This window comes from Melospiza melodia, unplaced genomic scaffold (assembly GCF_035770615.1).
Source record: "Melospiza melodia melodia isolate bMelMel2 unplaced genomic scaffold, bMelMel2.pri scaffold_46, whole genome shotgun sequence".
NCBI lineage: Eukaryota > Metazoa > Chordata > Aves > Passeriformes > Passerellidae > Melospiza > Melospiza melodia.
This window is the reverse complement of record NW_026948783.1, coordinates 2689243-2717056: the sequence shown is the minus strand read 5'-3', so window position 1 is coordinate 2717056 and position 27814 is coordinate 2689243. Positions and strand designations below refer to the sequence as shown.

The following is a 27814-nucleotide window of genomic DNA, read 5'->3' as shown; positions in this document are numbered from 1 at the left end:
GTCCTTTGCACAGGAACCCAGGAACCTCTGACTGCAGGACAATGCAGCTGCAGCTCCTGAAGCCATCTCCTAAAGCTGGAACCTCCCACTGCCTACAGACTCTGTGAGTACAACTCTGGGTGTTTCTGGTGCAAAGGAGGAGAAATGCTCATGAAGCTCTGACATGCTGAGGGGTTCTAATAAGTCATAGAATATTTCCAAGACAAGCTTTTTAATAAAAGTGAGGAAATTTACTAAGAGTTCAAGTATTCAGTTTCCTAATATTGGAGAATGTCAGGAAGGGAGGGTTAAATATTAAAGATAGTATGAATTGCTAATCATTATATTCTTCAAGTCCCTGAGATATCCAAACTGTAGGTTTTAGCGATCAATAGATTCACAGGAGATCCCTAATGTGCTTTCAGTCACTCTGCCCATGGACAGCACCAGCGTCACCTTTGCTGGACCCATCAGGCTCAGTCTGAGCTGTCCTTTCTCCAAGCTGCAAACAGAACCTACCCCCAGCCAGTGCCCTGCAAACAGGCAGGATTCTGTCCGGCCAAGGAGAGTGCACAGAGATTTGGGGTCTGTGAGTGCTGGCGTGGAGAGAACAAGCACAGGGAAACACCTGCAGGAGGAAAACCTCCAGGAAGCAGCGAGAAGATTGGGCAATGAGAGAAAACAAAACCCACCAATGCTGTGGCAGGGAGAGATTAGAGATGCCCACAGGATCCCCTCCAGTGCAGCCCCTCCCTCTGAGCAAGCCCCCTCCCTCCTGTGCCCCAGCCAAGCCTCTGCCCTCAGGGTTGGGGCTCCAAGGCGTGCAGCCCCTCCTGTGCAGGCAGAGCTGCAGCAGAGCCGTGGGGCAGCTCTGCAGCCCCGGGCCCAGTTCCCTCTGCAGAGCACAGGGCTGGGAGCAGCTGCCCGGCACTGGGGGCTCTGGAGGGGGCACAGCTGGCTCAGGATGATGCTGTCCCCAGTGCCCAGCTCTGGGCAATGCTGTCAGTGCAGCCAGGGAAGGAGCTGCATTTTCCTTCATCCAATGCCAACATAAGGACACTTGGAAGTGTCCCTGAGATTTCAGCCCAAGCTGGGAGCTTCAATCCAGGGTGCAAACCTGTCTTGGAGCATTTCTGAGTTATAAGATTGATGGGGAAAGGCAGAGGTGTTGTGACACTGAAAATGCTGCTGGGTTTGTAAAATGAGCAAAGTGAGTCCTTGGCTACAAATGTGGAGCTGGGCTGTGGTGGATGCATCTGCTCCCAGCAGTAGGTGGTGGCATTTTAAGGGAAGCATAAGGAGGTGGTCACCTTGAACATGAGAAAGTTTAAAGCCCAAAGAAACTCTGAACAGGTCAGAAGTACAGACCATCTCTCATCAGTCTGCATTCATCATCTTGACGCAGGGAACTCACTCTGTTCTCCCTGAGGGCCTCAGACATGCTTATGTTTTTATATCCAAAACATCCAGCAGAGACATGGGGGGAGCTTATAAAGAAAACCTCAGAACTCTTAAACATTAAAGACAATGTCTGTGTGTTACCAAGGAGGATGTATGGGAAATGGCCTTGATTTTGCTTACAGGTACCTCCCCTAAGTCTTTACTGTCCTTTCTCCATGAACAGGTCCCCATGTGCAGCCACAGCAAATGTCCAACCACAGCTCCATCAGGCATTTCCTCCTGCTGGCATTGGCAGACACACGGCAGCTGCAGCTCCTGCACTTCTGCCTCTTGCTGGGCATCACCCTGGCTGCCCTCCTGGGAAACGGCCTCATCATCAGCGCCGTAGCCCGGGGCCACCACCTGCACACACCCATGTTCTTCTTCCTGTTCAACCTGGCCCTCAGCGACCTGGGCTCCATCTGCACCACTGTCCCCAAAGCCATGCACAATTCCCTCTGGGACACCAGGGACATCTCCTACTCAGGATGTGCTGCTCAGCTCTTTTTCTTAATGTTCTTCATTGGAGCAGAGTTTTATCTGCTGACCATCATGTGCTATGACCGCTACGTGTCCATCTGCAAACCCCTGCACTACGGGACCCTCCTGGGCAGCAGAGCTTGTGCCCACATGGCAGCAGCTGCCTGGGCCAGTGGCTTTCTCTATGCTCTCATGCACACAGCCAATACATTTTCCCTGCCCCTGTGCCATGGCAATGCCCTGGGCCAGTTCTTCTGTGAAATCCCACAGATCCTAAAGCTCTCCTGCTCCAAATCCCAACTCAGGGAAGTGGTACTTCTTGCTGTCAGTGCCTTTTTGGTATTTGGCTGTTTTGTGTTCATTGTTTTCTCATATGTGCAGATCTTCAGGGCTGTGCTGAGGATCCCCTCTGAGCAGGGACGGCACAAAGCCTTTTCCACCTGCCTCCCTCACCTGGCTGTACTATCCGTGTTTATCAGCACAGGCACATTTGCCTATTTGAAGCCTCCCAAAATTTCCTCCCCATCCCTGGATCTGGCCCTGTCAGTTCTGTACTCGGTGGTGCCTCCATTCCTGAACCCCCTCATCTACAGCCTGAGGAACCAGGAGCTCAAGGCGGCGGTGTGGACACTGATGACTGCATGCTTTCAGAAACATTAAACTGCTGGGCAATATCTGCAAATAACTTGTAATCAAAGTCATCTTTGCTACTTCTTTTTGGCTAAAATGTGGAGGTCCTTTTCCTTTGTTTTATGTTTAAATATAGTCCAGAAAAAATGTCATTGTTTGTGCCATTTCCCATTTTTTTTTCTCTCCAAATTTCCTGTGGCCACAGACTGTGTCAATAAGGGGCTGAACTCTGGGTGACTTTAAAGGAAATAAAGGACTTCCCAGTAGAGTCTTCTGCAGAGATGCCCTTTTGTTCCTTCTCTGGAGCTGCAGCAGCAATGTCTGTGTTCAGAGCTGGGGGCAGATCAGTGCTGGCCCAGCAGCTGTGCCCAGCAGCAGCAGCACTTGGTGTTGCCAGTGCTGCTGCCGTGGCCCTGCCCCACTGCCCTGGTGGCCCTGGTGTTGCTGCAGGGCCTGAGTGCTCTCAGGGCTGGGCACAGTCCTGGGGGTGGCAGTGCCGGGGCTGCAGCAGGGACAGGCCATGGGCACTGCTGGGGCAGCGCTGATGCCTCAGCCCAGGCCCTGGGGGATCCAGGCTCCTTGCCCAGGCTCTCTCAAGAACATGGCCAGGCCAATGCTCAGCACAGAAAACCCCCGTGAGCAGCCCCAGGCTGGCCGTGGGCAGGCTGGGGGCAAAGAGCATGGCTGGGGCTCTGCAAGGGCCCTGGGGCAGATGGGAAGGAGCAGCAGAGCAGGGGCTGATCCATCCCCAGTGCGCTGCACAGCCCAGGGCAGGGTCCCAGAGCGTCCTCATGGAGCTGCCAACATCATCCCCCCTCTGCAGCCCTGGCCTCTCCCCAGCTCACACAGGTGCCCCATCCTTGCAGGCACAGACACAGCAGCACTGGCTCAGCAGCCCCTGTTTGCATTGCACAGAGCAGGGGGAGCACCCCCATGCTGTTGGTGTGGGGATATGAACCTGAGGGAGCACAAATGCCATCAGCCCCTGGGGCCAGCAAGGGCTGGGGGACACCAGGGAGACCACTCAGCTTTGTCCTGGCCTCTGCACTCAGCCAGAAAGTTTGTTCCCATCAGCTGGGAGTTTCCTGTGCCACTGCAGATGCTGTTGCTCAGAGCCAGGGCTTCCTGGCAGCCACCCCCAAACTGCCCTGAGCAAGTATTCTGCTTCACCTTTGCTTTCTCCCTCTTTCTTGTTCCAGATTTCTCCCTCTTGCCCAGCCCTGTTCTCTCCCCTGCAAACAGCCCATCCCTGTATGCCCTTTCCTCTCTGGCCCCACTCCCCATTGCAGTTCCTGACCTGGCCCCATGGGAACGTCCCTTGGGCAGCAGGATCATCCTACAAGTGCTGCAGGAATTGTCTGCAGGCTCCTGCAGTGCCTGGTGCTGCTCCCTTGCCAGAGGTACCCCAGGCCAGGGGGGCACATCTGGGCTGCTGTGTCTGGCTATGGGGCTCCCTGTTCTGGGCAATGAGGAGGAGCTGCAGAGGCTCCGCTGGACTGACAGGATGGGCTTTGCAGCTGTGAAGAGAAGCTGAGGGACCTGGGCTGCTGGAGCTTCTGAAGAGGAGGCCCAGGGCTCATCCTGAGACTGCTCCAAGGGTGGTTCCAGAGAATCAAAGAATGAGCAAGGTTGGAAAAGACCTTGGAGATTATCAAGTCCAACCTGTGTCCTGACACTGCCTTGTCACCCTGAGCCTCCTCTTCTCTAAGATAAACAACCCCAGCTTCCTCAGCCACTCCTCTCAGGACTTGTGTACCAGACCCCTCCCCAGCCTTTTTACCCTTCTCTGGAAATGCTCCAGCCCCTCCATGTCCTTCCTAAATTGGGGGCCCAGAACTGCAAACAGCACTCGAGGTGCTGTTTAAGCAGTGATGAGCACAGGGGAAGAATCCCTGCCCTGCTCCTGCTGGCCACACCATTCCTGATCCAGGCCAGGAGCCATTGGCCTTCTTGCCCACCTGGGCACTCTGCTGGCTCATGCCCAGCCTGCTGTCCGTCAGTCTCTGCAGGTCCCTTTCTGCCTGTCTGCTGTCCAGCCACTCTGTCCCCAGCCTGTAGTGCTGCAGGGGTTGTTGTGGCCAAAGTGCAGGACCGGGCACTTGGACTTGTTAAACCTCACTGTGTTGGATCCGGCCTGTCCTGGGCCCTGTGCAGAGCCCTCCTACCTCCATCCTCCATCACATCCAAACTCACACCCAATTTCGTGTCATCTGCAGATTTGCTGATGTTGGACACAATCCCCTCATCCAGACCATTCCATGCAGACATTGGAATCCACGCTTCCTGGCTTTGACCCCTCGGCCATCCTGTGGGTGCCCTGTGATGGCACTCAGGGTGATCTGTTCCATAACCTTGCTGGGCACCCAGGTCAGGCTGACAGGCTGGAGTTCCCCAGCTCCTCCTTCCAGCCCTTCTTGGGGATGGGCTCACACTGGCACCTCCAGTCCCCTGGGCCCTCCCTGCTGAGCCAGCTCTGATGGTAAATGACGGAGAGCAGCTTGGGGAGCTCATCCACCAGCTCCCTCATACCCCTAGGATGGATCCCATCTGCTCCCACACACCTGTGAGCATCTGAGTGGCTCAGCAGGTCACCAACTGCTTCCTCCTGGATTCCAGGGGCTGTTCTGTCCTAATTTTCCGTCATCTGCCTCATGATCATCCTTGGGAGACCACTGAAGAGAAGACCCCCTTCCCCCATCTATATCTGGCTCTGAAGGAGAAAAGTCACACGCCACAGGCCCTGAGACCTGAAAGCTCAGTGTTGAGCTACTGTTTACACAAGTGTGTTTGCTGTGTGCTAAGAAGAGGGCACCATGCCCCGTTTGCAACAATAGCAGCTCTGGAAGCTGTCCCACCTCTCAGCCTGGCAGGACTTCTCCTGAGTTTCAGGTGGTCTTCCACAGAAGACCCTCACCTGCTTTACAACCACCGTGACAGACAGACTGAGATGTAAGAAGATTCTCCATCAAGGACTGAGACATGAAACTCCTAAAAAGGCGCCTCTGCTCCTTCCAAGGACTGGGACTGAAACCCTCAGCCCGGGGGAGGTGTGTGGGGAGGCAAGCTGAGCAAAGAGAGATGTTTGCCTGCAGGTTGTGGCCACTGGACCGAGAATACAATGGCTCTCGCTTACTGCTAAGAACATAGACTACCTGTTACATCTATCAAGCTCATTTACTGCTGAGAACATGGACTACCTGTTACATCTGTTCCCTATTGTATCTGTTTCCCCCCCCCTCACAATTTTCAGTAATAAAAACCTCTGAGTTAGCTAGAGCCTTCGAGATCTCCCCAGCGTAGCAGGCGGACCCTCGGCTGGACTGCACCAAAGGACTTCGTCTCTGCATTGGTAGCTATATCCCCCCTCTCTCTCTCTCTCTCTCTTTCTCTCTCTTTTTCTCTCCCTTAATCCCTCTATCGCATTTTTGCTGTAGTTATTTCAATAAAACTGCATTTGTTTTGATTATCACTGCAAATCCCCTTGTACCGTGTTGGTGTTTTGCACTCTGAGATCATTCCTATGAACCATCAGGTCATCTGTCCACTAGGATGGACCCTGACAGACCTGCTGCTTGCAAGGTGCTCTGCTCTTCCTCACATGCTCTCGGAGAGATCCAATACCAGCTGGGAACCTCAGGGTACAAGTGTCACTACCTGTTCATGGGCACACAACTGATGTCTTCCTGGAAAGGGGCACAGGTACATATATCTAGAATACATGTACATTTCATAATATGGAAGCACATTTTTATTATCTGAGTCACCTGAGTACTTTTAAGAAATGGCGAAGTTTTCTCACCAGGAATAGGAATTTCCGTAAGTGTACTGATGGCAGAAGGAGAAATACTGATCTTCCTGTCTATTTCGGTCACCAGTATTCAATCAATTATTTCCTCTCCCTCTTCCATCAGGTGTTTCCAGCTCTCCTGTTTAAATGGCCATGTCTAAGGACATCTCTTCACTAGACCAGATGGATCTATGCCTTTCCTATTGCTCTCGGAATTCCTCTTCCAGATGCTCTCTGGTCATTCAAGTGCCTCTCAATTGACTGGTTTCATGCTTTGAGCAGCAGGGAGTTGCCAGATCTTTCTGATGTTCAAATAAATACCACATTAGTCAACATCGTAATTGTGTTTATCACAGAATTGATGATCATATGTCTTTGTCTATAACTGTTCCTGTCTAGAAAACTCTCTGGGATGGTGGGCATGTCAGATGCTGCTGGGACATCCCAGAGAGCTCAGGGAAGAGCTGTGATGGTTATTAAAATAATCAAATGTACAACTTGTGTTTGTTGGCAAGAAACCTTCCTGTGCCTCTGAGTGTCACCAGTCACTGAGCCCAAAGGACACAAACCTGATGAGTTGTGGTTCCCACTGCAGGAGATGCACTTGAACCGACTTTGGCTCTGTGCAGGGGAACTCTTCATTCCCTTTCTCTCTTTTCCTCCCTCTGGGCATGGAGGAAGCTCCTGACTTCAGCCTGTGACTCGTGTGTGCAAAGAGCAAATCTGGGCAGAATCGGGGCAGGGAGGGTTTAGGGAGACCTTGGGATCTGTGCTGGGCACAGAAGATGTTTTCCATTACTCTGAGACTGTCTGCTGTGCAAAGTGGATTCAATATCCAGCAGAGGAATGACGTCTGCACTTGATGGAGATCTGCCTTCCCTTGGCTTTGTTGGCTGACAAGAAATGAACATCCCTCTGTGTCTCGGGCAGCTCCTTCTCCAAGGAAAGCAGGTGGGAGTTGGAGCCAAGGAGCTGAAAGCTGCAGGTGCAGCCTGGGCTGGAGGGAGCTCAGATTTGCACAAGGCTGCTCTGAGTGCCAGGGCTTGGATGGGGGAAATGGTGGGGTGGGGGTAGGGACAGAGTCTGATTCACTGTCAGCCATGAAGGGTCTTGATTTTCATCTTTATTCAAATTGCATGCGGAGATACTTGGATTCAATGTCAATTAGAGACTACACATACTGATTTATGAACAGGAAAAAAACTGAAGAAGGACCTAAAAAAAGTTTTCTCGTTATCTTTTTAAATAGAGTATACTCCGTTTGAACACACTACTGAAATTGGTCAAGTTAACCACAGATGATTTGAAAACTGAAATCAAATTATTCCCAGAGGCTTGGCTTGTTAAGGTGTTCTGGATGTTAAGGAGCCCTGGGACACTGAATTCCTGCACTGAAGAGCTGCAGGCTGAACAAGCCTCTGGAGCAGGAAAATTCAGCAGCAGCCTCCAAGTTGCTGAGGATGTCAGCAGCCCCCACTGAGGCCATCCCTGCCCAGAGACCGTGAGGGAATGGGCAGACAAGGAGAGCGTCCCTGGGGCTGGGGCAGCACAACTCAGAGGCAGCAGCGGCTCCAACTGGGACATGGAGTGTGGAAAGTGGCTGGGAAAGCCCTGCCTGGGCTGGGCCAAGCAGGACACACAAGCCCTGACTCCCATCCACTAAAAAACTTTCTCAATGAGAGATTTAAAAGGAATTGCAATTGTTTGTTTCCTCTGAGTTGGGCGCAGTGCAGAAATTCTGACAAGAGATCATCAGGAGCTCAAAAGAACAAGACGGCTTTTACTAGTTATATTAGAAAATTATGGAAACTTGGCAAATGGTTTAATATGACATTCAATGAAAAAAAAAAAACCCTTATCAAAGCTTTAAATTGGACCATTCACCTTCACAAACTCTAAGCCTGTGCAGTTTTAAGTTACTCAAGATTTGCAAGAGAACAGAAATAGAAGAAATATACACAGAAAGAGAAAAACAAAAAACATATACAGAAGCACCCACACAGCTACCAAGTCCTGGATTCCAGGAGTGTTCAGATGGAAATTCCAAGAGGAGGTAGGGCCAAGATATGTGCTTGCCTTATGGTCAGCCTCAAATACCCCTTGGCCTTCCTGTGCCCTTCCCCCAGGTGGAACTTGGGCTCATTTGGTCTCTCAGGAGCTGGGCTGGGGCTGCAGAGGTGGCTGTGGAGCATTGCCTGTGCTGTGCCAGGGACTGGCAGACACTGCTGGGCTGGGAGAGAGGCTCTGGGGGGATTGGGGTTCCAGGGCAGGGCAGGGCTGGGGTTCCAGGGCAGGGCACGGCCGGACCTACCCCTTCCTCCCCCCCCCCCCCCCGCCCCTGACAAAATGTTTTTAGCCAACAATCTCCAGTCTCTCACAACACGGAATGTTGGAGGTGAAATCCCAATCTTGGACATGGGCACCTGGACTAGAAGGACAGTTCTTTCCCAAAGGAAGGAAAGCACAGAGCCTTCCCCAGTGTTTTGGGGACAGATGAAAGGTGACTCTTGTGAGACCATTACCAGCCAGATTTGTCCTGACAATCTTCCTATTGGAACAATCTCTGGATATATGGAATTTTGGAGGTGAAATCCAAATTCTGGCCATGGGTGTCTGGAGGAGAAGGCCAGTTCTTTTCCATGAGAAGGAAAGCACAGAGCCCCAGTATTTCAATAGCAGATGAGGAGGCTCTCAATGTGCCAAGGTCAGCTGGGCAATTGCCTGTTGATTACAAGAAGACCTGCAGTGTCACAATGGACCCTTGGTTCAATGAAGTCCAGCATTGTCACAGTGGTCCCTAGGTTTCATAAGGCCCAGTGGTGTCACAATGGTCCCAACGAATCCATGAGGCTTTGCAGTGTCACAATGGTCTCCGTAGCTCTCCAAGCCCCACAATATCACATGACTCCTCTGTTCCATGAACCCTGAAATGTCACAATGGCCCTTTGGACCCTGGGAGTTTCTAGTGTCACAAGGTTCTCCTATGGGTCAACAGTGTCACAATGGACCAATTATGACACGAGGCCCCACAATGTCACAATGGTTGGTTCCATGCAGCCCTGCAGTGTCACAAAGGCCTCTTGGATTCACAAGGCCCCACAGTATCACAATAGTCCTCTTGGTTCTGTAAGGAACCCCAGGGTCACAATTGTCTCACTGGTTCCACAGAGTCACAGTGGACCCTTGGTTTGATGGGGCTTGCCAGTGTCACAATGATCTCTACATTCCATGGAGCCACACAGTATCACTACAATTCCCTTGGTTCCATGAGGCCCAGCAATGTCACAGTGCTCTCCATGATTCCATGAGGCCCCACAGTGTCACAATGATCCCTTTGTCTCACAGGGCCCCACAGTGTCACAATGGTCCCTTGGTCTCTCAAGGCCCCACAGTGTCACAGTGGTCCCTTGGTCTCACAGGGCCCCACAGTGTCACACAATGGTCCCTTGGTTCCATGGCCCTGTGCTGCTGCATTCCCCCCGTCCCCTTCTCAGGCCGCCCTGCCAGCTGAGAAATGCTCCTTGGGCCTCGGCCTTGGCCAACAGCCCCTGGGCTCTGCTCCTCTGCAGCTCATCACAAACACTGTCTGCTCCAGGCACTGCTGCTGCCCAGCCAGCTCCTGGTTTCTTTAGCAGCAGCCCTGGGAACTGTTTTTGTTCCCTCCGTGGCACAACATCCCTGTTCTCACACTGCCAAAGAAAGCTGTTGGTGCCATGTGCGGCCAGGATGAGCCATTGCTGGGACTGAAGCCCCTCTCTTGAGGCCCTTCACTCAGCACTCCAAAAGGAGCCCTTAGAGCTCTCCTGGGCCAGCGACTCCCTCTGAGTGGGTCCACTCCCAGCCGGGAACTCTCCCATTTGCTGCACTCGGGCATCCTGAACAACGACGGAGCCTGGGCTGATCCCCCCACTCCTCCAGGCTCAACCCTTCGAGTGCTGGGGAGATGGCAAAGCATCCACAGGGAGCATTCCCTGCCCTCAGGGGAATTGCTCACAGGTGCCTTGCACTGACTCTTGGTGTCTGTGTGTACACAGGAGTGCCTGTGCTGGGGAAATGTGGCAGAACTGCTGCTCTCTGAGGGGTTGGAGTGCCTTGGATAGCTGAGTCAATCAGGCCTGTAGGGAAGGTTAAATCACAAAGCCTAAATGAAGTTAAATGCTGCTGAGAAGTTTTCTTTTGCTAAGCGGTTACATTTAGTATAAGTTATATGTTAAGTTCAATATTGTTAATTGTTATTCCTCTGTTAAATTGTGAAGTCATAGGTTATAGTTAGGTTACATACTGTTATACTCTGCTCTTTTGCTAAACTGTGAGGTTGAAAGTATCAGTTAAGGTTAATGTATTAGTAAAGTCCTGTTAAGTTTGGGCTCTGTTAAGCTTTCAGGCCATGTTCCTTTTATCCTTGCCCTTGCTGTCCTTGTGTCACACACATACACACAGGGACAGTTCTAGGTTCATTTCTGGTTTGATTGCCTGGATTCTGTTTGGTTTTGTTGTTGCTTTGTTTCATTGGTGTGCTTGAAGTGCCCAGTCAGGAGCAGAGTGACTCTTGCCAAGGAACTTTGTGCTGCTGTCCCTTAATATTCAACCTGGTTTTGGCTGATCCCTTGCTGGGAATTTTTTCAGCTCTCTCAAGGCCTTGTTGGTACCAGGGTGAAGGAGCCCTGGCCCAGGCTCTGGCCCTGGGGGACACGGGGACACTGCCGGGGCATCCCTGCCCCCCTGTGCCTCCCCCAGGGCCCCGGCCCCCCGTCCCCGTGTCAGGCTCTGGGGTCGATCTCATGGAACATCCTCTGGAGGAGGCTGTGGGGCGGGGGCGGGAGGACCCGAGGGGACAGGGGACCCTGCTGTGCACGAGCAGGGATTGACTGCTCTGGGGGGAGCTGTGAGGGGGGCTGGGGCAGAGTGACCTCCCCAGGGACCTGGCACAGACCCTGTGATGTCACACAACCCCTGTGATGTCACACAGATACCTGAGATATCACAGGGCACTCTGGGATGACACACAGCACCCTTGTGATGCCACAGAACCAAATCTGGGATGTCAGCCTGGAATGTCATGCAGCTGCACTGTGATGTCACAGAAGGTGCTGTGATGTCACAAAGTCACCATGTGACGTCACAGTCTTTTCTGTGATATCACAGCCTCCTCTTTGATGTTACACAGGCGCCGAGTGATGTCACAACCCACTCTGTGATGCCACAGAACCACCCTCTATGATTGCAGGATCTGCTCTATGGCCTCACACCTCAGGGATGTCACAAAACCCTCCCTGTGACGTCATACTGCCACTCTGTAATTTCACAGCACCCACTTTGACCTCACCGCTGGCTCTATGATGACATCCAGCCATGCCATGATGTCGCAGCCTGCTCTGTGATGTCATAGAATCCCCTGTGTGATGCTGTAGCTGCTCAATGACCTCACACAACAAACTCTGTGATGTCACAGCCCAATCTGTGACCTCACACAGCCCACTCTGTGCTGTCACACAGCCCCTTGCTGACATCACAGCTGATCCGTGCCTCTATGACACAGCCAGAGAGGTGCTGCTGTGACACAGCCCCCTCTGGGCCATCCCACAGCCCCTGCCAGTGCTGAGCCCCTGTGAGCTCTGTCTGTGCCCTGCTCGTGTCCCTGAGGGGCCCTGGCAGTGCCCCAGCCCTGCTGGGCTGTGCACAGGAGCTGCTCCTGGCCAGAGCTGTCTCTCTGCAGCGCTGCCCTTGCCAGGAGCTGCCTCTGGGCCAGGAGCCCGGCCCAGCTCAGCAGCACAGACACAGCACAGGGACTTTAATGATCCTCTGGTCCTTTCGTTCTATTTGAATCAGATTGTGTCCCTCAGAGTGGGCTCAAAGAACTTCTCAAGAACTTGAAGTTAAGTTGAAACATGGAAGTTTCTTGTAGTTAAATGGGGCCCATTGAGGGACATAACTCTTGTGAAAGTCTCCCCAGGTTCCAGTTAGAGCAGAACACTGAAGGCAGTGATGGCAGCTGGGGACAAGCAAGGCAAAGATGTCTCTGGTGCTGAGCAAACCTGGATGTGTTTGAGGAATGCAAAGGGCCCAGGCCTGAGCCCCAGCCCCTGGCCAGGCAGATCCTGTCCCGCCCTCCTTGCTCAGGGCTCTTCCTGGGATGGGCACTGGTATGTGGGGATGTGCAGTGCCAAGGGCAGGAGCATGAGGCGGCCCCTGGCAGGCTGCTGAGCAGGGACAAGGAGGCAATGAGGCCCCAGGCCTGCAAGGGTCACTTGTCCCCTGCTCCTGCCTCAGGCCCAGGCCCAGCAGCCACAGCCAAAGTGCTGCCCAAGTTGGCTCTGGCAGGGCTGTCTTGCAGCTGCTGCCCATCCCTGTGCCCTGTGCAGCCCAGGCTGTCCCTCGGTGTCCTTGCCCTGCGCCTCTGTTCCTGCAGGCTGTCGGCATCCCCTGGCTGCCCCAGCTGGCTGGGCCCTTCCTTTGCACCCAGCTCTGCCTCCTGCCTGCCTCTGCCTGCCCACACAAAGCCTTGGGCTGCTTCAGGCTCCTTCTGGGGCCGTGCTGTACCACAGCCCTGCCCTGGCAGGGAAATTCCTTTATCCTGGTGTCCTGTCTGGGTCTCCTCAGGTGCCTTTGGAATTAATTCTTTCTTTCTCTGGCTGTTTTCTACCATGTGAAAAGGATCCACCATCTCTGAAACCACCCTTCAATCCCTTCCAGGGCTCTCCTCTGCTGTCCTCACTCCCCACCCCACTGAGCACAGGGCTCCCATGTCCCTATAAATTGTCAAGTGCTTGAGGCCAGGAGCACCTGGACAAGAGGGACAGTTCTTTTCTATAGGAAGGAAACCACAGAACCCCAGGGTTTGAAAGCAGATGAGAAGCAGTCACCAGAAGCCAAGGCCAGCCAGACCTGTCTGTCCTAGCAGTTTTTGTCTTACAGTAACCCTTAGATATTCAGGGAGTTTTGGGGGTGGAATTCCATTTCAGCCATGGGTTCCTGGACTGGAATGACAGTTCTCCATGGGAAGGAAAGGGCAGAGCCCCAGTGTTTCAATGGCTGATTAGAGGCAGCCCCAAGGAGGCCAAGGCCAGCCAGACCTGTGGTCAGGGAAGAATCCTTGGAAAGACAGAATTTGGGGCGCCAAAGCCCACTTTTGTCTACAGGCATCAGGACAAGGACAGTTCTTTTCCATCGGAAGGAAAGTGCAGAGCCCCAGTGTTTCAAAGACAGATGAGATCTGGCCCTCAGGAAACCAAGAGAACCTGGATAGACCTGGCAGCTTTTCTCTGGGAGATATCTTTGGATATAAGGAATTTTGGAGGCTGATTCTCAATTTTGGCCATGGATGCCTGGACTTGAGAGATGTTTTATTCAATGAGAAGAAAAGCACAGGCCCCCAGGTGTTTTGAAAGCAGACGAGAGGTGGTCCCCCAGAGGCCAAGGCCAGCACAGAGTTTATTGTGTGAGGTCAATGAGCAGCTACAGCATCACAGAGGGGATTCTGTGAAATCACAAAGCAGGCTGTGACATTATGGCATGTCTGTGTGACATCATAGAGATGGCTATGAGCTGAAAGTGTGTGCTGTGCCATTACAGAGTAGCAGTATGACATCACAGAGAGGGTTTTGTGACATCACTGAGGGGACTGTGACATCACACAACTGTCTTTGACATCACAGGGTAGAATGAGCGGACATAGAGCAGATCCTGCCAACATAGAGGCTGGCTCTATGACATCAGAGAGTGGGTTGTGACATCACTGGGTGGCTATGTAACATCATAGGATGGGCTGTGACATCACATAGTGACTTTCTGACACCACAGAGTCTTCTGTGAAATCACAGTGCAGGTGCATGACATTCCAGGGTGACATCCCAGAGCTGGCTCTGTGACGTCACAAGGGTGCTCCGTGATGTCACAGAGTGGGCAGTGACATCACAGTGTCATGACTGTGTGACATTGCAAAAGAGCTGTGTGGCATCATAGGGGGCTGTGACATCACAGATGACTGTGTGAGGTCCCTGGGGAGGTCACTCTGCCCCAGCCCCCCTCACAGCTCCCCCCAGAGCAGTCCAAACCTGCTCGTGCACAGTGGCGTCCCCTGTCCCCCCGGGTCCCCCCGTCCCCAGCCTTGCAGCCTCCCCCAGAGGATGTTCCACGAGATCGACCCCAGAGCCTAACACGGGGCCGGGGGCCGGGGCCCTGGGGGTGGCACAGGGGTACAGGGACCCCCCGGCAGCGTCCCCGTGTCCCCCAGGGCTAGAGCCTGGGCCAGGGCTCCTTCACCCTGTTACAAACGAGGCCTTGAGAGCGCTGAAAAAATCCCCAGCAAGGGAGCAGCCAAAACCAGATTTAATATTAAGGGACAGCAGCACAAATTTTCTTGGCAAGAGTCACTCTGCTCCTCACTGGACACTTCAGGCACACCAAGGAAACAAAGCAACAACAAAACCAAACCAAATCCAGGCAATCAAACCAGAAGTCAGGCAAGAACTCTTCCTGGGTATGTGTGTGACACAAGGACATTAGAGGCAAAGATAAAAGGAATATGGGCCAAAAGCTTAACAGAGGTCAAACTTAACAGGACTTTACTTATACCTTAACTAGTACCTTCAACTCCCCAGTTTAGCAAAAGAACAGAAATTAACACTATTTAATCTAACTTAAAACCTATGAGTTAGAAATTTAACAGAGGAATTACATTTAACAATCCTTAACTTAGCTAATAAATTAAATGAAACAACTTAGAAAAAGAGCAACTTTTAGCTGCATTTAACTTTGTTTAGACCTTGTGACTTATACTTACTTACTGATATCTGGATATCTGAGTGACTCAGCTATCCAAGGCACTCCAACCCCTCAGAGAGCAGCATTTCTGCCACATTTCAGGCATTCCTGTGTGTACACAGACACAGAGACAGTGCAAGGCACCTGGGAGCAATTCCCCTGAGGGCAGGAAATGCTCACTGTGGATCCTTTGGCATCTCCCCAGCGGATGAAGGGTTGAGCCTGGAGGAGTGGGGGGACCGGCCCAGGCTCCATCATTGTTTGGGATCCCCAAGTGCAGCAAATGGGAGAGTTCCCGGCTGGGAGAGGCCCCACTCAGAAGGAGTCACTGGCCCAGGAGAGCTCCAAGGGCTCCTTTTGGAGCGCTGTTTTCAGGGCCCCAAGAGAGGGGCTTCAGTCCCAGCAATGGCTCATCCTGGCCACACGTGGCACCAACAGCTTTCTTTGGCAGTGTGAGAACAGGGTGTGTTGTGCCACGGAGAGAACAGAAACAGTTCCCAGGGCTGCTCCTACAGAAAGCAGGAGCTGGCTGGGCAGCAGCAGTTCCTGGAGCAGACAGTGTTTGTGATGAGCTGCAGAGGAGCTGAGCCCAGGGGCTGTGGGCCAAGGCTGAGCCCCAAGGAGCATTTCTCAGCTGGCAGTGTGGCCTGAGAAGGAGAGGGGGGAATGCAGCAGCACAGGCCCATGGAACCAAGGGATCATTGTGACACTGTGGGGCCTTGTGAGACCAAGGGACGTTTGTGACACTGTGGGGCCCTGTGAGACCAAGGGACCATTGTGACACTGTGGGGCCTTGTGAGACAAAGGGACCTTTGTGACACTGTGGGGCCCTGTGAGACCAAGGGACCATTGTGACACTGTGGGGCCCTATGAGACCAAGGGACCATTTTGACTCTGTGGGGCCTCATGGAATCATAGAGAGAGCTGCGACATTGCTGAGCCTCATGGAACCAAAGGGACAGTACTGACATTGTGTGGATCCATGATGTAGGCATCATTGTGACACTGACACAATGGCCCCATCAAACCAAGGGGCCATTGTGACACTGCAAGACCCCATGGAGCCAAAGGTCCCTTGTGACATTGCAAGACCTCATAGAACCTAATGGAGAGACCATTTGGGCACTGCAGAGCCTCATGGAACCAAGGTCCATTTTGACACTGAGGGAATTCATAGAATCCTTTGGACACTGTGAGGCTCTATGGAATAAGGAAAGCATTGTGACACTCTGAAGCCTCATGGAACCAGTGAGACCATTGTGACCCTGGGGATCCTCACAGAACCAAGAAGACCATTGTGATACTGTGGGGCCTTGTGAAACCAAGAGGCCTTTGTGACAATTCAGGGCTGCATGGAACCAAAGGTCCAGGGTGATATCGCAAGGCCTCATGACATCAGTGGTCCATTGTGACACTGGGCCACCAAAGGAGACCATTGTGACACTGCAGGCTGCATAGAACCAAGGGGCCATGGTGACATTGTGGAACTCCATTGAACCAAGGGTTCATTGTGACACTGCAGGCTTCATGGAACCAAAGCTCCAGGGTGACACACAGTGGCCTCCTGTTATCAATTGTCCATTGTGACACTGTGGAGCCAAAGGGAGACCATTGTGACACCACAAACCCCCAGGATCCAAAGGTCCATTGTAACATTGCAGGCTGCTTGGAACAGAGGAATCGTGTCATTGTGGGGCCTAGGGAACTGTCGGGATCATTAGCTTTTCAGAGTGACCCTGAGAAAAGTTCGAAAGTCTCTTTTCCCAGCCCGGTGCTTGAAGAAGGAGTCAGGGCTCTTCATTTCTCGGTCTTGAGGTTGTTTATTTTATCTTATCTATTAAAAATTTTCTAGTGCGCTGCCGAGGTCAGCTCACAAAGACAGTAGGAGGCATTCTGCCTGCCCACAGGGCTGTGTTATGTCTTTATACAAAAACGATGTATACAATGTTTACAATTTCCAAAACCTATCACCTATGTTAGACCTTGAGCTTCTACTCTAAACCAATCTGTAAGTGCCAACACCACAGCAGAAGATAGAGGCCAAGAAGAAGGAGAAAGGCTGGACACACTTAGTTCCCTCCATCTTGCCCCCATACCAAAAACGCAAAAATCTACTTTTCCACCCTGTGAAAACTTCACTAATATTCTATTTCAACTGTTGTGGCTTGCTGATCTTCATACAAGGTTGGTAATTTGCTCCACGGGTCATAATCAAAACCACAGGGGAATTTTGGGCCCTATGCCAGGGTCTCTGAGACCCCTGACAGGGGTCTTGGCTGCTCAGGACAGCCAGAGGGATGTCCTGGGTCCTGACAGGGAACCACAGAGACCATTGTGACACTGCAGGGACTCATGGAATCATTGGGACCATTGTGACACTGTGGGGCCTTATGGAACCAAGGCGCCATTGTGACACTATGGAGCACCATAAAGCCAAGGGAACACAGAACAGGTCTGGCTGGTTTTGCCTCCCATGGACTGCCTGACTGGTCCAACTGATCTTGGCATGTTGAAGGTCGCTTCTCATCTGCTGCTGAAATACTGGGGCTCTGTGCTTTCCTTCTGATGGAAAAGAACTGTCCTTCTTCTCCAGGCACCCATGGCCTGAATTGAGATTTCACCTCCAAACTTCCTTTTATCCAGGGATTGTTCCCTGGAATATTGCCAGGACAAGTTTTTCTGGCAGTGGTTTTGCAAGGGTCACCTCTCATCTTTCCCCAAAACACTGGGGAAGGCTCTGTGTTTTCCTTTCTACAGGAAACAATTGTGCTTCTTCTCCAGGTGTCCATGGGTGAGATTGGTGCTCCACCTCCACAACTCCCTAGATCCAAAGACTGCTTCCCCACAAAATCTGCCATTCCTGAGAAGTCTGGCTGGCCTTGGCCTAGTGAGCCTTTCAGCTGCTTTCCAAAAACTGGGTCTCTGTGCTTTCCGACCTATGGAACTGTCCTTCTCAGCCAGGTGCCCATGGCCAGAATTTGGGTTCCCTCTCTAACATTTCCTGTTGTGAAAGACTGGAGGAGATTGTTGGATCAAAACTTTTCATGTGTGGGGGATGACAAGGCAGGTCCAGCCCCTGCCCGGGAACCCCAATTCCCCCAGAGCCTCTATCCCAGCCCAGCAGTGGCTGCCAGTCCCTGGCACAGCACAGGCAATGCTCCACAGCCACCTCTGCAGCCCCCAGCCCAGCTCCTGAGGGACCAAATGAGCCCAAGTCCCACCTGGGGGAAGGGCCCAGGAAGACCAAGGCGTATTTGAGGCTGACCACAAGGCAAGCACACATCTTGACCCTGCCTCCTTTTGGAATTTCCATCTGAACACTACTGGAATCCAGGAATTGGTAGCTCTGTGTGTTCCTTCTCTAAATCTTTTTTGTCTTTCTCTCTTTCCATGTCTTCATATGTTTCTTTGCTTCTGCAGATATTGAATAACATGAAATTGAACAGGCTTAGAGTTTGTGAAGTCAAATGGGCCAAGTCAATGCTTTGAGATGTGTTTTTTGTTGATTGAATGTCTGTTGTAGTTTGACATGAGAAGAATTTTAAAAAGTAATACAAAAATTCTGTGTAACTGACAATCTGTTAAACCACAAAGACACCGAACACGCCTCTGTTAAACACATATGTTAAAGATGAAAAAACCCAGAAACCTCCTCTTTCTTTTCCAGTCAACAAAGAAGCAGCAGGCACTGGCCCCAGCCCCCATCTCAACCAAACCAAACCAAACCAAACCAAACGAAACCCAGGAACCCTGCCGTGGGCTGAGCCCCTTCCCCCCTCCCCAGACCGCCCCCCTCCATTGGCCCCATTCTAACCAAACCAAACCAAACCCCAACCAAACCCCAACAGCTCCCAAACAGGAAAACAAAAGAGGCTACAAAACCCCAACCAGAACAAAGCTGGCCACAGCAATAAAAATCTTACCATCAAGTCCCCTCACCCAAGACAATTAAAACTAAAAACTCCTACAACCTACAACCCATACAAAATAACCCTACAATTAATATTAAACACAATAAAAAGCCCCAAACCAGTCATAAAAGGAATCCTAATACAACTCAACCACAACTTCCCCCACAAGTTATCAGCGGGTCAGGGGTAAATCCTTTCAACAATTCAATCCTCCCTCAACTAAAAAAAAAAATAAAAACCAAAACAAAAAACCATAAAACTATAAAAGTCAGTAAAAATTAAATCCCTCCCCCAAAAAAGAAGAAAAAATACCTTTATTTTAAAACTAAAATCTTCTTATAAACTCTAAAGAAAAAACTCTTTTTCTTAATAACACATGAAACTATAAAAAATTCAAATTAATCAAAATATTTCAAATTAATCAAAGAAAAAACTGCATGTTAAATAAATAAATGTTAAAATAACTGTAATTTTACAAAAAGTTTACACAGGGGGAAAAAAAAAGTAATCCAGTATACCCAAGAGAAGATCTCTATTGTCAGAGATAAAAATAATTTTAAAAGAAAATAATAAAAACTTTTACCTTTAAACAGCTCATCTTTAAAAAAGTACCCATTAAGTTGACATGACCCATCAAAAAGCTGTAAAAAAGCTTGTAGCAATAAAAACATCACAATAACAAAGATCCCCAGACAACTGTTATCCATGACAAAACTAAGAACAAAAAACAACCTACTTTTTCCTCTTGTAAAAAAATCTCCATAACCTTAACAAGAAAAACTTCTCCCCACAGTAAACTAAAGAAATTCATTCTAGAAATAGTGAACTGACTAGCAATTTCTGGTGTAGTTTCTTTAAATTTTCAGTAAAATTAAAAAGATGTAAAGAAAAAAAGTATTCTAAAATATTTATTTCAATTCTTACTACCTTTTATTTAATTTTACTTTTAATAAATTTTTTTACACCCTTTTAAAATTTTAAGCCTACTATCCCTTTCTTGTATTCCTATCTCACAACAAGATAAATACATAAATAATTAACCAGCACTAAAACACAACATACTCATCAGTACATTAATTAGGAAATCTCAAGATTAGAAAGATCTATAATTAACAAACAAAAAGCACTACAGTGTCATAAAAAAAATTTTGCCAAAGTTTCTCTGATTTTCCAAAGTTGACAGTAAAGGCTGTTTTGTTGTTTTGAGTTCCTGAGAATCTCCAGTTTGTATATCTCTAGGGAGTCCAATTCACAGTACACAAGCAATTGTAATTCTATTCAAATGTCTCCTTGAGAGAATTGTTTGGCGTTTAGGGTCAGGGCTTGTGTGTCCTGCTTGGCACAGCCCAGGCAGGGCTTTCCCAGCCACATTCCACACTCCATTTCCCAGCTGGAGCCCCTGCTGCCTCTGAGTTGTGCTGCCCCAGCCACAGGGACGCTCTCCTTGTCTGCCCATTCCCCCACGGTCTCTGGGCAGGGATGGCCTCAGTGGGGGCTGCTGACATCCTCAGCACCTTGGAGGCTGCTGCTGAATTTTCCTGCTCCAGAGGCTTGTTCAGCCTTCAGCTCTTGAGTGCAGGAATTCAGTGTCCCAGGGCTCATTAACATTCAGAACACCTGAACAAGCCAAGCCTCTGGGAATAATTTGATTTCAGTTTTCAAATAATTTGTGGTTAATTCAACAGATCTCAGTAGTATATCCAAACTGAACGCAATATATTTTAAAATGAGTGACAAAACATATGTTTTAGGTCTTGTAATTTTTTTTCCTGTTAATTCATTAAAATGTGCAATCTCCAATTGACACTGACTCCAAGTACTGCTCCAGAGGCTTGTTCAGCCTTCAGCTCTTCAGTGCAGGAATTCAGTGTCCCAGGGCTCATTAACAATCACAACACCTTAACAAGCCAAGCCTCTGGGGATAATTTTATTTCAGTTTCCAAATCTTGTGTGGTTAACAAAGAGAGATCTCAGAAGTGCATTCAACTGAATATGTTCTACTTAAAAAGACAGCGAGAAAACATTTTTTAGGTCCTATTTAGTTTTTTTTTTTCCCTGTTAATAGCAATCTCCAATTGACTTTGAATCCAAGTACCTCCTCATGTAGTTGGAACGGATATGAAAATCAAGACTGTGACGTTTTTCACAGGGGTTCTTGGATGAGGGAAGAGATGAGGATCTGACTCCATGTTTCAGAAGGCTTGATTTATTATATTATGATTTATAATTCATTAAAACTATACTAAAAGAATAGCAGAAAATGTTTCATCAGAAGGCTTAGGTAAGAAGAGAAAAGAAAGAAATTATAACAAAGGTTTGTGGCTCCAGCTCCGTGTCCAAGCCAGCAGGGCTGTGATTGGCCATTAATTACAAACAACTACATGAGACTAATCAGAGATCTAAATGTTGCCTTCCACAGCAGCAGATAATCATTGTTTACATTTGGTTCCTGAGGACTCTCAGCTTCTCAGGAAGAAAAATCCTAAAGAAAGGATTTTTCATGTAAGTTCTCTGCGACATAAGACCCTTCATGGCTGACAATCAATCAGACTCTGTCCCTACACCCACCCCACCATTTCCCCCATCCAAGCCCTGGCACTCAGAGCAGCCTTGTGCAAATCTGAGCTTCCTCCAGCCCAGGCTGCACCTGCAGCTTTCAGCTCCTCGGCTCCAGCTCCCACCTGCTTTCCTTGGAGAAGGAGCTGCCCGAGACACAGAGGGATGTTCATTTATTGTCAGCCAACAAAGCCAAGGGAAGGCACAGCTCCATCAAATGCAAAAGTCATTCCTCTGCTGGATATTAAATCTACTTTCCACAGCAGACATCTCAGAGCAATGGAAAACACCTTCTGTGCCCAGCACAGATCCCAACAGATCCTCCCGTGCAAACCCTCCCTGCCCCAATTCTGCCCAGATTTGCTCTTTGCACAGATGAGTCACACACTGAAGTGAGGAGCTCCCTCCATGCCCAGAGGGAGGAAAAGAGAGAAAGGGGATGAAGAGCTCTCCTGCACAGAGCCAAGGTCCAAGTGCAACTGCAGTGGGAGCCACAGCTCATCAGGTTTGTGTCCTTTGGGCTCAGGGCCTGGTGATACTCAGAGATACAGAAAGGTTTCTTGCCAAAAAACAGAAGTTGAACATTTGAACAGTTTAATAACCATCACAGCTCTTCCCTCGGATCACTGGGATGTCCCAGCACCATCTGACATGTCCACCATTCCCCACGGATTGTTGTATAGCAAGAGTTTTGGACAAAGACATAAGAAATGGTAATTCTATGATAGATATAAACACAATTAGGATGCTGTCTAATGTGATATTTATTTAAACTTCAGAAAGATTTGACAACACCCTGATGTTCAAAGCATGAAACGAGTCAGTTGAGAGGTACTTGAATGACCAGAGAGCATCTGGATGAGAAAATCTGGGAGCGATGGAAAGGACATAGATGCAGCTGCTCTAAATGAAGAGATGTTCTTAGACAGGGCCATTTCAACAGGACAGCTGGAAATACCTGAAGGGAAGGGGTGATTAAATATTAGAGCGAATGTTTGTGGCAAAGGCAGAGGGGAAGATGAGTATTTCTTCTCCTGCCATCAGAAGAAGAATCCAGCACATCCAGGAAATTCCTGTTCCAGGAGAGAAAACGTTTACATTTCTCAAAAGTTCTCAAAAGATCCAGAAAATAAAGATTTGCTTGTATATTATGAAACTAACAGGTATTAACACCTGTGCCCCTTTCCAGACATCAGCTGTGTGCCCATGAACAGGCAGTGCCTGTTCATTTGGGGATATACTATGGGAAGCAGTGTTAGAAGATGATAAGTCAGCAAAGAAACCGAGCAAGCCATGACGGGTGATATACAATACACTTCAGCATGTCTCTGAGTGCAAAGCAGCAGCTGCGGCTCAGGGCGGCTGCAGGGCTGTGCCGCTCCGAACTCGGCATGGGCGCAGTGGCGGTAGCGGCGGCAGCCGCGGGGTGAATGACCCGAGCGGAGTCAGCCTGCCGGCGAGTAAACAAAGAGCCCAGCGCGGGGGGGTTCGCCCGCTCCGACACACACGCCGCGGGACTGGAGCGCTTTTTCAAGCGGGAGCGCTTCTCCCTCCGCCCCGCAGCGGGCAAAAGCTACAGTTTGAGATCTAACAGCCGTAATGAATCTGACTCTTGTCAACAAAAGAAAGATTCCTAGTACAATTAAGAGACCAGTGATAACAAACAAACGACACCAAGGACCATTGCGCCAGCATTTCTCACCTAAGTTAGAAGAACCCTTTTGTTTTTCTTAGCAGAGACTGTGAAAGACAAATCAGCGAAGTGAATGCGGGAGTCAAATTTGGGCCGAATTGGCTCAGCACTCGTTATGATGTCTTAAAATCACCTGTATTAACAGAGACTTTAAACATCAGAATCACAGACTTTAATCGGTGGAACATTAAACTCTGAAATTATATTTTGAAAAAATTAAAAATGTTAAAAATGTGTTAAAGTGGTTGTAGAAGTAAGATGTAATGAGTGTGTTTTTTGTATTTTTTAAGCTTTGTTTAGATGTGATAAAAGTAAAAGCAAGCACTGAATTCAAAAGAATTTCTCCACAGGTATACCTTGAAAAAAAACTTTTTATGTTTAAGTGCATTTAAGTATAAAAATGCTGCAGCAAATATGTGAAGAAACTTGTTTTAGTTTAGTATTTTAGAATCAGGCCTGTAAGTAAGTTATAGTAAATGCTATATTCTCTTTCTATAGTAAGTTTTATTTGTTACTAAGTAGTTTAAGTTAAATTATCTATTAAGTGCCGTTAAATGTAAATATTGTTAAGGTTTAGTTTTGTTAAGTTTAAATGTTTTAAGTATTTTAATTCTAGGTACTATAAAGTTTAAGTGATGTTAGATAAATTTATGCTTTTACGATAGATGTTTATTTTATGAATTGTGTGCAAAGTGTTCTTGTGTGAACATCAGAGAAACTTGAGTTGAAAGAGACAATCAGAAGCATTTGAGAGTAAAGCTGTTACTGTTTGAAGTATATCTGCTGTTTTAGAATAGAAAGCAAACTTGTGAGACAATCAATGCAGGTGAAACCTGCGCACATGTTACTCCTTTAGCTTATTTTTGTAGGTTGTAATAGCACACTTGAGTTTTGTTTGAGCCTTGTAGCACATAGAATCCTTTTTGTATCTGTTATATAGCATATCTTATAAATAGTGATAGCCTTTTCTGTTTGTTTCCCTGGCTTAGATCCCTTGTAAGGGAGAAACCTTGCTAGTTGAGAATATTGTTTAGTTGTTAGAATTGCCTATTTTTGTGTTGCAAAGAGTGTGACACAGTTAGCCCATAGAATTTTGCTTTTCATAAAAAATAAAAACAGGGGAGATGTTGGGAATTTAGCTGCTAGAGACTGGAAAATTACAAAGCTGTGGCTAATTCCAAGTCCTGCACCTGTGAGATAGTGTGTCCTTGGGCCTAGCTGTAGTAGGATAACAAATAGTAAAAGAGACATGAGAAAAGAGAGATGTAACCCCTAAGGAATGAGGAAGAGTTCATGGTATAGTTTAACCAATAGATTGCTTGGCTTACAGAATATTCATAAGCTTATTATTTGCTGTATAAGTGTTTGATGCTTTCTTCAATAAACTGGACCTGCAATGAACTATCTGGTGTCCTGGTCCCCTTCCTACAACACCCCCAGACAGAAGAAGATCCCTCCCCCAGAGGCTGGGAAGAGTTTAAGTAACATGAGGCCTAACCCGGGCTGTCTGTCCCTCTGGGTTCACCACCCGCATGGGCCGCGGGCTCACGTAGCATTGCGCTGTCCCACCTAGACCCGCGACAGACATCCTCACCGGATCCAGGGGCCACTCTGGGGGCCAGGCTGAAAGGGAGAGGACCATGACATCAGCACCACTGTTGAGAAGCCAGCAGAGGTGGATTTCAAATGGCGTCGCACCAGGAACAGACAGCGTATGCAGCATCTCGGGACGGTCCTTGGTCAGGACAGCAGTCCAGCGAACTTGAGGCGGCCCAGTGGATCCAAAGCCACCAGCTACACGCAACCGGTCAGCTGTCCTGCCAACAGAGGACTTAAAAGGCACAAGTTGAGCAAGTTGCGTCCCTTTCTGGATCGTGACGGGAGGGGGTGGGTGTGGAGACCATGGCACAAATCTGCCCTGTGAAATCTGCATCAATGAGCCCCAGGGGCACAATGATGCCCTGAAGGGTGGCACTAGATCTCCCCATCAGGAGAGCACTCATGCCCCCACCCAAGGGATCAAAGGAATCCAGGGGAATCTTGTGTATTTTACAAGATCCTAAGACAACTGTTGCTGTGGTGCAGATATCCACACCTGCTAATCCGTGGGTGCTGGCTGCAAGCCGGCAAAGGAGACCTCCATCATCTCTGGGGTCTGGAGAGAAGCTTGTGTCTGGGCACATCCCTGCTGCATGCTCCACTTCACGTTTCCCAAGCACGGTAAGGCCTGGCCATTAACATGAACAGTCCCCTTGCAGATATTGGACATGTGATTCGACCTACCACACTGACCACATAAGAACATGGGAAATCTGAACTTCTGTGCTTTCTTCCCCTGCTTCTTGCCAGCCTGCGCAGTCCCCTGCTGTGGCCGCCCGCCCTGCGGTGCTGCCCAGACTGGCTGCACAGCGGCAGCCACGGCAGCCAACTTCTGACCCGAGGGGATGATGTCCGCACAGGCCTCCGCCATCTGAGAGACAGTAGGAAAACCAGGCAGAGCCACTATGACCCTCCTACAAGCATCATTCCAATTACACCTCACATGATTTGCAATCAAAATCCTCTTTGCCACAGGATCAGGCACCTGCCCCTAATCAGATGCAGTCAGCCTTGCTGCAAATGCCATGAAAGACTCATCAAATCAACCCCCCGGCCAATGGTCACAAACAGCTGCCACAGAGCAGCCATTTCCAGGGTCTGAACAATCGCTGCAAAGCCCAACGTGTGGCACTGGTCAAGCACAAGGGGATCAAAGCCAACCTGCCCCTGAGCATTTCCATAAAGCCCTGTGCCCAGCAGCATGTCAGTGACATCCACATGCCTGGGGCCCTGCGGCGCCAGCGCAGCATTCTGCACCACCGCTTGGGCCACCAAACGAGCCCACGTGGTCTCAGAAACATCAAACTGCACGAAGTCAAAAAGAGAATGTGCTACACGACAGAGGTCATGAGGTGTCAGCAAATCCATAACGACCCTCCAGAGAGTCTGCATAACCTCAGCCGACTCCAAACCATGCTGAGCAACTGCATCATGGACTTCCCTCTCCAGCTTATGCAAAAGCGGTTCATGGGTGTTATGAGTAACACCCCTGAGCATAGGGAAAGCATGGGGACCTTCCGACAAAGCCACAGCAGCTGCTGTGTCCCAGTCCTTGAGCCCCACAGGGACAAGAGGAGATGATTGACTGGGAGCCAGGTCAACACCACTCGCCCCTGCACCCCTTGCAGCCAGAGAAGCCCCCTCCATGACCCTGCAGATGCCGTGAGGAGGCAGGCTGAGACATCTCATCGGACTTAGTTTTGGCTGCTTCCCAGAAACGCTCGGGGTTCCTCGGACGCATGATCACCTGGCATGAGGAAAGTGTCCACAAATTCGGCAAGGAAGCGCCACGGCCCCGGGCACCCACCGGTCTCCCGCCGGCCGTGTCGGCATTCAGACTAAAGGTAAATACCTCAGTGCCCTGTCGCGCCGCAGCCCTGGCAGGGGGCGCCTTGGTGGGCACAGGTGCCAGCACGGCCTGCAAACCCAGTGTGGCCTGGGACGATGTGACGGTGGTCACACAGGTTTTCAGGATGAGAGAGAGACTTGAATGTTAACTCCATGATCAGAAGGTTTGATTTATTATTTTATTATATATATACTACATTTCAACTGTACTAAAAAGTAATAGAAAGGAAAAGGTTTCTCAGGAGGCTAAGCTAAGAATAGAATTGAAAGGAATGAATAACAAAGATCTGTGTCTCGTCAGAGAGCAAGAGCAGCTCTGCCGTGAGTGGTCAGTAAATCCAAACATCAACAGGAGACCAATCACGGATGCACCTGTTGCACTGCAGAGCAGCAGATAACCATTGTTTACAATTTGGTGCTGAAACTTCTCAGCTTCAGCAGGAAAAATCTTAATGAAAGGATTTTAATGAAAAGATGCCTGCGACAGGACGAGACCGGCGTGGGGCCCTGTCGCCGACATGGAGGAGGGGAGGAGTGCCAAGAGAGGTGCAGCCTGTGGAGCCGCATCACTGCAGAGCGGCACAAGGGAGCCTGGAACAGCCAAATCCACCCCAGGGGAACAGTTGCCATCCCCCGTGTTGGACCCGTCCCTCAGCACACTGTCCCAGGGTGGGGAGAGAGCTCCACATCGCACAGAAACTCAAACTTCCCCTCGTCCATGTCCGAGACAGAAGGGCTCCACTGGGAACTCCGAGGGGTACAAGAACCAGACCCCTTCCAAAGCTCCTGACACTTTTTCCACTGCAACAGCAGCAATCCCACGTCTACTGTGCAATCATCAAAGAGGGCCTCCATGAGGTGTACCCCCACAAGAGACCACTCCTCCTTGGAGAACGGCTTTGCAGAGTCCGAAAAGAGCCCTCGCTCTCGGACCCACAGAAGAAATCGCTCAAAATCATTCCAGGAAAAAGAAACCTGTTTCCACTCCAGGACCCTACCTCCAGAGATCCAAAATGAGGGAATCCTCCTTGAAACCCACAGTGGTTGCCATTACCCCAAGAACAGCAGGCAAAGCAACAAAGAGGGGGGACAATAAAACCTCACTGGCAATCCAGACTCTGTCTCAGC

At 49.7% G+C, this 27814-nt stretch overlaps 1 protein-coding gene across 1 annotated transcript; it reads left to right on the top strand.

The window, feature by feature from the left end:
• Window positions 1-2007: 2007 nt before the first annotated feature.
• On the top strand, window positions 2008-26504 carry LOC134434711 (olfactory receptor 14J1-like; the record flags this gene model as incomplete). The annotated part of the gene is made up of 2 exons (XM_063183338.1): window positions 2008-2460; window positions 26496-26504. Coding segments are annotated over 2 exons (462 nt in total), but the record flags the coding sequence as incomplete, so codon positions are not given.
• Window positions 26505-27814: the final 1310 nt, after the last annotated feature.